General features: G+C 36.9%; 1 protein-coding gene across 8 annotated transcripts in view; it reads left to right on the top strand.

The window, feature by feature from the left end:
• Positions 1 to 12,820, top strand: part of MCTP1 (multiple C2 and transmembrane domain containing 1) — a 539,003-nt gene that overhangs the window by 226,961 nt on the left and 299,222 nt on the right. For all 8 annotated transcript variants that reach the window (XR_007134536.1, XM_047778307.1, XM_047778303.1 and 5 more), the window contains exon 2: positions 11,372 to 11,486. Coding sequence is in view for 7 of the 8 variants with exons in the window: in XM_047778307.1 (XP_047634263.1) it covers positions 11,372 to 11,486 (115 nt within the window). In the remaining variant the exon portion in view is untranslated. The remainder of the gene's footprint in view (positions 1 to 11,371; positions 11,487 to 12,820) is intronic.

Here is a 12,820-nt window from a genome sequence, read left to right as displayed (position 1 = left end):
ACACATACATACACACACATATATACATATACATATATACATTGGACTCTTTCCAAAGAACTTTAAATCACTTTAAAAATTAAATTAAAATTTCTTTTAATTTTCTCAAGTGTCCTTTTTTAAGAAGAGAAAAAGTAGGCTCATCTAGCCATCAAAACGTTCCCTCTGCCTCAGAAAAGCTTCATAGTATAACTAGGCCTGGTATGTAGGTCTTTGTGTTTTGTCTCCTATAATCTTTCCTCCATTTTAGAATGCTCTTATCATCACCTACCACCAGATAGCTACTTTATATTTAAACAATTTCTTACATTTACAAAGCACTTTTACAGAATTTTACTTTGTAGTGAAATAGTCCTTTGTAAAGTATCCATTTTTTATTTATGATTTTTATTTTTTCCATTATAGTTGATTTACACTGTTCTGTCAATTTCTACTGTACAGCAAAGTGACTCAGTCATACATATATTTTTTTTTCTCACATTATATTCCATCATGTTCAAGTGACTGGATATAGTTCCCTGTGCTATACAGTGGGATCTCATTGCTTATTCCAGATGCCATAGTTTGCATCTGTTAACCCCAAACTCCCAGTCCATCCCGCTCCCTCCATTTTAAAGATTAGAAAACAAAGATGCAGAAGTATTTTTGTCTAAAGTTAGTTGTCTTCAAGCCTGCCCTTTTTTCATCAGAATTTACGTCTTATACCACAAAGGTTTGTTACAGGATTTAATTACAAAAAGGAGTGGTTCATATACCTAAAGATTGAGCAGGGAGAATTTGATTGCTTTCCCTTGGCTCAGGTGATTTTATATACTGTGTGTGGAGGTGGAAAGGCTATCAGTGATGATGAAGTGATGCTGCACAGAGCAGTTGTTTAGCAGACAAGCCAAGACCATGAGTAATCAGTGCTGTGGGTGTCCCGGGAAAGACATTTGGGGAGTACTGAATTTTGTACTTTTTCAGCAGCAGTTAAATATTGTCATTCAGTGGGCCTTGAGTATTTATAGATCCATCTTGTTTGGCTTGGGCTATTGCAGAATCAAAACCCCAGAATTAAGCCCAGGGTTGTAGTTCAGTTTAAAAACAAATGGCAGTTTTGATAGGACCAGAGGATCAGCCTTTTCTACTTGGTTTATTTTTCTGGTTGATTGAAGGCTAATGTATTAATTAAGTACTATCCCCACATACTGCAGTTTACTTGGGACAATTTTGTTTGTACCTATTTATCCCATATAATTGTTAATAGCACCCCTTTCATGCTCTAAAGTATCCCAGTTGGAATGCTAAATTATATGGTTATCTTAACCATAAGCCTTTTTTCCCCAATTCTTGTTAAAAGTATTCATTAAAAGATGAAGTTTTGGAGTTACTGCTGTGGCACAGCAGGCTAAGGACACAATGTTGTCTCTGCAACAGCCTGGGTTCCTACTGAGGCATGGGTTCAATCCCTGGTCAAGCACAGTGGATGAAGGATCCTGCAGCTCAGATTCAATCCCTGGCCTGGGAACTTCCGTTTGCTGCAGGTGTAGCCAAAAAAAAAAAAAAAATGTTTTCCTCACCTAGTAACTATGGAGCAATGGCCTTATTTGACCTTTCTCTGCACCGCAGGGGCATCTGCATTTGAACATCCATGATCACTGCATTAGAGAGAAAGGGATTGAAGTCATGAAGAGTTTTTGTCTCCTGTCTGCCTGCAGCCTCTCTCTGGCCACTTTCTCTCCCATCACTCTTCTCTGCCAGTTTGTGGATTTCCTGTGTTCCCTGGCTGCTTTCTTGTTTCTGTGTCTCTTTTGTTCATTCTCGTTGCTGTTTTCATTTCTCACTCTATGCTGTTGTCAGAGCCAAGGACTCACTTTCTCTAGCTAGAGGAGGGGAGAAGGTGACAAGGTCAGATAGCGCTCCAAGAACCCAGACCCAGAGCAGCCGAGCCAGTTCCCCGCTACTCTGGGCTTTCAGCAGTGTGAATTCATAGATCTTTACTCTCCTGCCCAGCTGTTGTCAAATTCTGCTTTGGTTAGTTGATCTGTCTGTATGTATGCCCTGCCACAAAGTCATACACTGCCCACTACTACATATATTTTTTTCCACCCTATACTTCTGATTAATTATAGCATATGGTTCCTGATTTGGGGTTATTCGTGGACAATCATGGCCTCTCCAGTCTCTCTATTATGACCCTTTGGATTCAGCAGGCCCTTTTGAATTTTTCTTCTCTCTGAACTTTGTCCAAACAACCTTTGCCTAATATATTTTTGCTGACTAACATCATATTCCTGACCACCCTATTCAGCATCTGCCTTTTGTTCAGGTATCCAGCCCTAGTCTAATCAGCTATGAGCAGGGCCAAGGAAGTTAAATTTTCGTACACTCAGGCTTCAGCTGTTCTTTCAAGTGGGGCTGTGGATTAGACAGACACTATGATGGACATATTGGTGGGCCCATTGGTTGCCAGAGATTTTCTCCATTCTGTGTGGTTTCAGCCTTCAAAGTCATTGTCAACTGACTTCTAATTATTCACTTATAATCTTTCAGCTTCATCGAACTTTGACTATCTCAGTGGCTTTTGAGTTCTGCTGTTTGAAAATTAAGTTTTAAGGAGTTCCTGTCATGGCTCAGCAGTTAACGAATCTGACTAGCATCCATAAGGATGCAGGTTCAATCCCTGGCCTCGATGGGTTAGGGATCTATAAGGACGCAGGTTCGATCCCTGGCCTCAATGGGTTAAGGATCATGAGCTGTGGTATAGGTTGCAGACGTGGCTCGGATCCTGCATTGCTGTGGCTGTGGTGTAGACCGGCTGCTACAGCTCCGATTTGACCCCTAGCCTGGGAACTTCCTTATGCTGCGAGTGCAGCCCTAAAAAGCAAAAAAAAAAAAAGAAAGAAAGAAAGAAAAAAAATTTAAGTTTTAAAACTGTTTTATTTCCACTTGATAGAGATTTCACTGGACATGTATTGCTAATATAGAAAAGATATTAGAAGATATGACTTAGGAAAAATGACTAAGTAGTGCTGAACAAAATTCATCACAGCTGAGTTGTAAAGAAATAGAAGTTTTTATCGGGGGTTTTAGTATTGTAATTTGGGGGACACAGAATCGAGTAGGAGTCATCAATGTGTTCCAAAGAGGAGAGATAAAGCAGGGAGGTATAAAGGCAAAACCCTTGCAAGGTTGCAAAAGTTGTCTTGGAAGAATCGTGATTGGTGCTGGCAAGCTGAAGCCATTCTTGTCTATACATATTGGTTGTCAGAGCGGGAGGTAGAAGTTTGGTACTGTGACACATTGCAGGTTTTCTTGAAATGTCCTTGAAAATGTCTTTGTGGTTTGGCCCAGTTCAAAAGTTCATGGTTCCACTCAGTGAGGACGTGTGTAAAACCACTTCCTTAAGGATCTCATGGCTCCATTTTAGATAGCTCTCTTAGCAGAACCAACTCCATTTTGAGGTTCCTTTTTCCACAGTAGAAACTGGTAGTGACTCAATAGAAATTCTCAGTGATATTTCTTAATATCTGTAACAAAGTTGCTAAATTTTTAAAGCTGAAAATACAAAAGCTTTCATGAAGTTTTCCACTTTCATGGAGTGGATTTTGTTGATAGACAAAGTTAGAGCTGCACTGAGTGAATGAAACACCTTAACCAACGTGTAGTCCACGGGGCAGGGCAATGCCAGGAGCACTTAAGAAAATTTCTTAGAATGCAGACATACCTCTCCTTTTCTGTACACTGCTGGAGTTACCTCTACTTCCTGTTAATAGTTAGGATCAACCACCTCAGCTAATATAGTAACTCCTTTTTACCTGTAATGAAAATTTTAAAAAGGCCAGGTGGCCCTCTCAACTTTGAATTCCTCCATACCATTATATTTTCTGTTGGAAGCTTTCTTCACTTTGGTAAAAAAAAAAAAAAAAAAAAAAAAAAACACGTGTCCTAAGCAGCAGAACTCAAAGTCCAGGTACCCTCCTACTGATTCCTATATGTATCCCTAAGTGTTTCATGATATAAATATCAAATGTCTGGAAGTTCTTTGTACTGTAAATTTTCTCAAAGATGTGTTTTTATCGTTGGCCCATTGGGTCAAGCTAGGGTGCATATTGAAATCACCGGAGGACTTGTAAGAAAAAATGCTGATACCTGGGTCCTGCCTGCAAAGTTCCTTGGTGTCTAGCCAAAGCCTGCAAAGTTGAGAACCACCAGTCTATATAAAATGAAGGAAAGAAGGGTTTGGTATAAAGAAATTTGATGTCGCATGCACAGTAATGGTTCTAGTTGAAGCAAGCCAAGAACGGTAGAGAAAAGGCTCTATAAACATGGTGCCTTGGTGGAATAGAAGATGTGGGTACTCTGGTCATTGTAGTTCTTCCAGATGCTTCCTTTCACATTCTCATGGTCCCTCTCTTCTACAGTTTATGACTTTCACACAAGTGATTTTGTAAGTCTGTAAATTACACTTATGTTACACTTTTCAGTTTCAAATATTGCATATGCTTTTTGGCTTCAGCAGTACCAAAATTTTGAGCATTGTCATAGAAACCTTCCTAAACCTCTAACTGCCTAGGACTCGGAAATTTAAAAATTTGAGCTTATTTCTTTTATGACCTCACTCAAAGTGTACAAAGACTCCCTCTTCTCTCTGTCCTTCCCAGAGTTTGTTCTCTTATTTTTTTCGTAATAACATTGTAACAGGCATGAGGTGCTATCTCTTTATGGTTTTGGTTTTCAGTTCCTTGATAATTACCGATGTTGAGCACATCTTAATCTTCCTATTGGCCATGCATATGTCTTCTTTGGAGAAATGTCTATTCAGGTCCTTTGCCTATTTTTTAATCAGTTTGGGTTTTTTTTCCTGTTTTTTTTTGGGGGTGGGAGGGGGTGTTTGCTATTGAATTTTATGGGTTCTTTATACTTTACATATTAACCTCTGTTAGGTATATAGTTTACAAATATTTTCTCTCATTCTGTAGGATATCTTTTCATTTTGTTGGTGGTTTTCTTTGCTAGGCAGAAGCTTTTTAATTTGATATAGTCCCACTTGCCTATTTCTGCTTGTGTTGCCTGTGGTTTTGGTGTCATATCCAAATCTCTCTTGCTGAGACCAATGTCAAGGAGTTTTTTCTTCTGTTTTCTTCTTGAAGAGTTACAACTTCAGGTCTTACATTTAAGTCATTAATTGATTTCCAGTTGTTTTTTTGTATACACTGTAAGATAAGCATTTAATTTTATTCTTTCTTATGTGGATATACAGATTTACCAACACTGCTTATTAAAGGTGCTATCCGTTTCCCACTTCATATTCTTGATTATATTAGTTGACTATATATTATTTCTGGGCTCTTTATTCTGACCCAATGATCTATTTCTCTGTTTTTATGCCAGTGTTATATTGCTTCAGTCACTATAGCTTTGTAGTATAGTTTGAAATCAGAACGTGTGATTCCTCCAGCTGTGTTCTTCTTTATTAATATTGCCTTGTCTATTCAAGCTCTTTTAGGGTTCCATATGACCCAACAATCCCACTTGTGGTTATTTATTCCAAGAAATTTAAATCAAGATCTCAGAGAGATGCCTGAACTTCCATGTTTATTGCAGCATTTTTCGCAATAGCCAAGATATGAAAACAACCTGAATGCCCAGTGATGGGTGAATGGATAATGAAAATTTGGTATATACAGGCAGTGGAATATTATTCAGCCTTAAGAAAGAAGGGAAATCTGCCACTCACAATGGCATGAATGGACCTGGAAAACTTTACACTAAGTGAAACAAGCCAGTCACAAAAAGAAAAATAGTGTATGATTTCACTTGTATATAGCATCTAAATTAGTCATACTGAAAGAAGCAGAGAGTAGCATGGTGATTGCCAGGGTCTGGGGTGGGGGGAAATTAGGAGGTAATGGTCAAAGTGCACAAAATTTTAGTTATTTAGGATGAATAAATTATGGAGATCTGCTGTATAGCATAGTGTCTATAGCTAACAATAGTGTTTGTATACTTAAAATTTTCTAAGAGGGTAGATCTCATGTTAAATGTTCTTTGTGTGTGTGTGTGTGTGTTGCCTACTCTTTCTTTTTTTTTATAATTTTTTTTATTTTCCCACTGTACAGCAAGGGGGTCAGGTTATCCTTACATGTATACATTACAATTACATTTTCCCCCCACCCTTTGTTCTGTTGCAACATGAGTATCTAGACAAAGTTCTCAATGCTATTCAGCAGGATCTCCTTGTAAATCTATTCTAAGTTGTGTCTGATAAGCCCAAGCTCCTGATCCCTCCCACTCCCTCCCCCTCCCATCCGGCAGGACTTGGAGAAAAGACTTGTTAAGTGTTCTTACCACAGTCATACTCACACACTCTCTCTCTCTCACACACACACACATGCAAATGATAATAATAAAGGGGTTATGAGGACCCTTTGGAAGGTGGTAAATGCATTTGTAGCCTTGAGGGTGGTGATGGTTTCACAGGTGTATTTAATTCCCAAACCTATAGAGTTGTATAAATTATATATGTACAGCTTTTTGCATATCAGTCATACCTCAATAAAGTGGTTAAAAAAATAGCAACACCCATCTAAATGTGAGACATGGCAGTTGAGGGGATGGTAGGGATATCTTTGAATTTCCTATAGTAGTCACTAACAGCAACACCCATCTAAGTGTGGGACATGGCAGTTGAGGGATGGTAAGGATATATTTGAATTTCCTATAATAGACACTAAATAAATGTTAAATCTGAAAAAAAAATATTTAGAATGAGAAAGTATGTTTTAGAGCTCTTTGGCTGCCTGGTACTTCAGACACATCTTTGCCAATACATCCTTACATCTGAGAACTTAATAAACATTTTTAAAAGATAATTTATATCCATAAAAACTATATTTCTAGAATCCCTCCATAATCCGGTTTCCTTCTTGGAACCATTTCAGTGAGCCTGAGGTGAAATGTATGTCTAAGTCTAGTTAGGTCTTGACTTTGTTTTTTCAGAGAGTTGGAGATATCCTTGGAGGTTGACCCAGGGGTGGCCTGACACTTGCTCCTTCTGTCTTTTCTGTTCTTTTCTGCTGGCATTACCAGTCTCCTAAGAGCTTAGCTCAAACTTCTGTATGATTTATCCATCCCTTTCCTGTATCTCTCACATCTTGTCATTTGACAAGTCAGTTGATTGACTCTCCTCAAACTCTCTCAAATTTATCTTTTCTTTCCATTATCACTGAGCAGACCAGGCCCTTGTGACTTAAACTGGACTGTGGTGAAACCTTTAAAATAATTCCTACATCCAGAGGATTCATCTATTCTCATCCATCCTACAGAGAGAAAGGGCTGAGTTTTGTTCCTCTCTGAAATCCCAGCACTTAGTCCAGAGCAGAAAGCATGAAATGTAGGCACTAAATGTTTGTTAAATAAGTCCTGGATATATTGCTTCTCTCTTCAAGAGCCCAGTTGCCCTCAGTTTGAAACTTCCTCAGGGTGGTGTCACTGAATATCAGTCTTCCTTTCCACCTTATTTCTCATACAATCCAGCAATGCATCCTCTTGTGACTACTCACCATTGGGCTCATATTGATTTTCCCATCTTCCCTTCTTCCAAATATTTCCTTGTTAAAGTTCTGTTCCTATTTCAAACCGATCTATTGTCATCTCTATGAAGCCACTTCAGATTTTTTCCCTACAATAATTAGTCTTTCTTTTCTTTTCTGCTCTCCCAATAACTTAATAACTCCATTATATCACTGGAGTTAAATATAGTTCTTGAGTGTACAGAGTTTCGTTGTAAGTGCAGTTTTGACGAGTTGGTAATGTTTGCCTAGAGCACTGTAATGAGAAGAATTCTCTTGATAGAAGGTGCCAAAACAGATTAGATGCTATACATGGAGGGGACCCAAGGTGCCCAGGGAGTAGCCAACTTTGTTATAGATCCCCACATAGGTGCCTACTCAGCTAGGCCACGTACCCTTAAATATGCCTTCTATCCTCATAGCTTCTAAACTATTTGTGTTCACTTTGATCTTTAACCACTCCATTCCATGTTGTTTAAAGTTTACAGTCTAAAATGGCAAATATAACATTTGAGAGGTAATGTGATAATGAACAAGAAAGATTTAAAGTGCTAATGAAATGGCCCTTGATGACTGGGTAGGAATACATGGTGAACAAGATGGGGAAGGTGCAGTATATTGGTATCTTGGAGAGACACCTGCACTCTCACGTTTATTACAACATCATTCACAATAGCCATGCAATGGAAATAACCTAAGTGTCTGTCATAAGAGGAGTGGGTAAAGAAAGTGTGACCTGTAAACACACACACATACACACACACACTAGAATATTATTCACACTTTAAAAAGCCAATAAAATGTAGGGAGTTCCCTGTGGCTCAGTGGGTTAAGGATTTGGCACTGTACTGCAGTAGCTCAGGTTGCTGCTGTGCCACAGGTTCAATCCCTGGCCCAAGAACTTCCACATGCTGTAGGTGTGGCAAAAAAAAAAAAAAAAAGCCAATAAATGTGGAAAGATTAGTGGAAAATCTAATACAGTTAAATTACCTTTGAAAATTCCTTAACTTGCTCAGATAGTATAATATACTTTTAAAAATATTAAACCAGGCATTCTATAAATTAGTCACTCTAAACTTCAAGAAGTGCCGAATAGAGCAATGAAAGTTACAAAATTATATATCTGGGCATTTGAAATTTTATGACTTAAGTTACCTAATTAAATTACTTTGTTACTCAAAACACTAGAGGAAGATTCAGGCTGGATGGAAAATTTCTACTTTCCTATAGATTTTATTTCATTTTTTAGAAAGTGGTAAATTTATCTATGTTTAATATTTATTAGTGAGTTTGTTTATTTCAAAACAAAAAGAACCTGGGGAAAGTCTTGGAACATACTAGGAACTTAAATGTTTGCTGGATTTTAATTTAAATCTTGCTTATTAATTAGACATATACAAACTGTTCTTTGAAAAGTCATTCAGGAGACTTAGGTTGGGTTCCTCTTTCTAAGTGGGTGCCTTTTGTGTGGCTCAGTGAAGAGCTGTCATCTTTTTTTGTCATTTATTCTAGTTTCAAGAAACCTTACTATAGTGCTGGAAATGTGTTTTGAAGAGAGATAGTATTTTTTGCCTACCAAACTTGAAAATTGGTAACATCTTGTGCTGAGTAGGATATAGGAAATAGCCGCTATGCACTTTCAGTAGGGGTGTTAACTAAAACTTTTTGAAAAAAGTCAGCCTGTAAGAGAAATAAAAGCACAAGTTCTTTTAGTGGCATATCCTGAAACCAATGCGCATGTTCATCATGAGGGAAATAATTGAAGAAATTATGGCGTTCTCACACTGTGGAAAACCATGTACCTGAAAAAATTATATATATATCCATGATATTTTTTTAAGTTAAATAAATTGTGAGATAAGCAAAATATAATAATACTATTTTTGTTAAAAACAAGCAAAAACTGAAAACCAACCACAGAAAAATTAACCGATATGTATATGTATTTCTTTATGTAAGACCTTCAAAAATGTGGAAGGGAGCAACATGGATGGAACTAGAGAATCTCATACTGAGTGAAATGAGCCAGAAAGACAAAGACAAATACCATATGATATCACTTATAACTGGAATCTAATATCCAGCACAAATGAACATCTCCTCAGAAAAGAAAATCATGGACTTGGAGAAAAGATTTGTGGCTGCCTGATGGGAGGGGGAGGGAGTGGGAGGAATCGGGAGTTTGGGCTTATCAGACACAACTTAGAATAGATTTACAAGGAGATCCTGCTGAATAGCATTAAGAACTTTGTCTAGATACTCATGTTGCAACAGAACAAAGGGTGGGGAAAAAATGTAATTGTAATGTATACATGTAAGGATAACCTGACCCCCTTGCTGTACAGTGGGAAAATAAAAAAAAGCAATAATAAAGTCAATTTGAACAGTTAAAACAAACAAACAAACAAAAATGTGGAAGGGTATCCTGTCAATTGTTATAATTAGTAACCCCAAGGAATTGGGACATTTGGATGTTGGAGGCAAGAGAAAGACAATCATTTTACCTTTCACTCCTCTGTTGTTTGAAAGCTTGACCCATATTCATGGTAAAAGAAATTAAAAGAAAAAGACAACTGGGAGACGTAACATGGAAATGGAGTGGATTTGGCAACTATTTGGCTGTGGAAAGAGGGAAATGCTTGTAGATTTCTAGTCTAAGTGCTTGGGGGAATGGTGCTATCAGTCATAGAAACAGGGACATGATGAAAAAAAAGAGAATTCTTTTTTATTGTTGCCAGAGGAGAGATGATGAGTTAGGCTATCAGTCAAAGTTTGTGCTGCTTCTTATTTTAAACGACAATTGCTCCCATAGGAAATCTTCTTATCTTGGTCTTGAAACATCAAAAAGAAAAAAATACTGATTTCAAACTGTATTTCATGTAAACTATAGAACTAAAAGAGCCAAAATGGTATCCAGTATTTCCCCTCATACATGCATGTTATTCCAAAAGTATATTTATCTTTGAATTAGCAAAAAACTATAAGGATTTAAAATAACCTCAAATGTGTGAAAAAAAGTAAGTTTTCCTACTGTGTTCAACACAGAAGAAAGTATAAATCATGACCTGTAAAAAATTTATTATATATTTCTCTTATGTTGTTTTAATAGTGTTATTCCTATTGCAAGTACATTTATAACTCAATGCCTAGTATATTGTTGCTAAAATATTCTATAGCCTTGCAAAGATTTTTAGTTCTATAAATAGCTTATATACTTTTATTCCATAGAAAGCAGCCTTAGAAACTTAGCCCTACTGAGAGTTTATTTCCTACACATACTGTCAAAATTCTGGTAAATTTATTTCTGTATAATTATATCATATTTTCTGTTGGGGCTAAAATAGACATGTGTAATCCATCAATATGAGCTCCTTTGCATAGATAAATGAGTCAAGAAAGTCACCTGAATAAATCACTTTAATTCTCAACACAGTTACATGGAAATCAGATGTTCTCAGATACCTTTATTCTCCATTCATCACTGACTGTGTTTTTCCTTCAGACCCTATTTCTGTGTTATTCTTCCTTAGTTGAATTATGTGAGGCTTTCCATGGGAAATGTTTTTCATATTACATTTGTTATTCTAACCTGAGTTAAAACAAGGATTCCTATGACTGTGATGTTTTTTTTTTGAGTCTAAAAAATTCATGAATTTCAAAAACTTCAGAGAACTGCATAGTTGTAATGCTATCTGAATGCACAAGATGACTTATATTGACAAATTCTTAGCATTTGCATTAAGCTACATGTGGTCCCCCTTGGAGGGAATAGAATAGAGATAATAAATTTAATATTTTGTATATTTCTTGTTTTTCAGAAAATACATACTGCTGGAACCAGTAATGCAGATGTCCCTTTGGCTGATCCCGGAATGTACCAGTTGGACATTACATTAAAACGGGGTCAAAGTTTAGCTGCCCGAGATCGAGGAGGTAAGAACATAAGAACAATGTTACCTGGAAGCTTATTCTATGTGTTTTTCACAAACTTTGTTTTCTATGTGGCTGCTTAAATTTAAAAAAAAAATCAACTATAATATCACCAGTTTTAGAAGGTTAGATTCACTGATGTGGCTGGAAATGTTGTCTGACTCCTGTGACCATGGAGGAAGAGATTATGATGAAATTTCAAAAACTGAACTAATTCTAACCCAGACAACAAGGTCCCTACCAAACTGCTGACAAGTTAGGCTCTGCATTATATATTATTAGTGGTATAAGTGGTTAAGGAGATGAGGCACATTTGAAATTGTATCAGAATTGACCTTTTTGTAGACCTGAAATATTTTTACTGCACAGATTTGTTCCACTGTATCTCGAATACTGTAGAATCTAGAACTAATGTCTCACCAAAACCTTGCAGATTCCCAGCAAGTGATTTTCTGAGGCTTGATTGGACTTGGCAATAATCTCATGGTGGATTAAACAGGTCTTTGTTGGCCCTGATGAAGGAAAAGACAAGGCAAATACTCTTTAGCTCCAGGAGTCCATATCCCAAGGCAATCTCCTGATGAACTAGCCTGGAGTGCATTAGGTGTTCCTGGAACCCTGGTTAGGGGCAGGATAAAAGATAGACACTAAACAGACTGTGTAGCATCATTTGCACATTTTGAAATAATAGCGATCGGAGGGCCCACAATCCCAAAGACAGCTGAATTGGGGTGTAACTCCTCTCACTAAAAAGTTGGGGTGTCTCTAAGCCTCTCATTCACTGTCAGATAACTTGGAGAGCACACCTGGCATCACCTGATCTTGTTTTTCTCCTCCTGCCCTGTTTGGTATCCGTACTTAGGGAATGGAAGGAACCAAATAAGGCCGTGGTTTGTGATTTTTACCTCCTGTCTCTACAAAAATAAAAGAGAATGATTAATATAACATTGGATTTATTTTTTAAAGATTAGAAAAGATATAAATAATAGCTTTAATGTTTAAGTAAAAACTAGTAAATATCGGAACGTTCTTAATGAATGAATTAGAAATGTTAGAATTTAAACACAGGGGAAATTTTCAAAATGAACCATCTGGTTTAGTAGCTGAAGAAAATGTTGATTGAGTTGAACTGCTGGCCTCAAAAGAAGTTAGAATTAGACTGGAAGGAAAAAATAATTCTATTAACATAGTATTATTTTGCTATATTTATATAACATTTTTTAGTCTTCAGTGCAATCTTAATTACATTATCTTTCATTATTCGATCTAAAACAGAACTAAACCAGACATCAAGAGATCAAAATTTTGATCCTAAATATGCCCTCCCAATAATATTA

This window comes from Phacochoerus africanus, chromosome 4 (assembly GCF_016906955.1).
Source record: "Phacochoerus africanus isolate WHEZ1 chromosome 4, ROS_Pafr_v1, whole genome shotgun sequence".
NCBI classification, from domain to species: Eukaryota; Metazoa; Chordata; class Mammalia; order Artiodactyla; family Suidae; genus Phacochoerus; species Phacochoerus africanus.
This window is presented reverse-complemented; position numbering and strand designations above follow the sequence as displayed.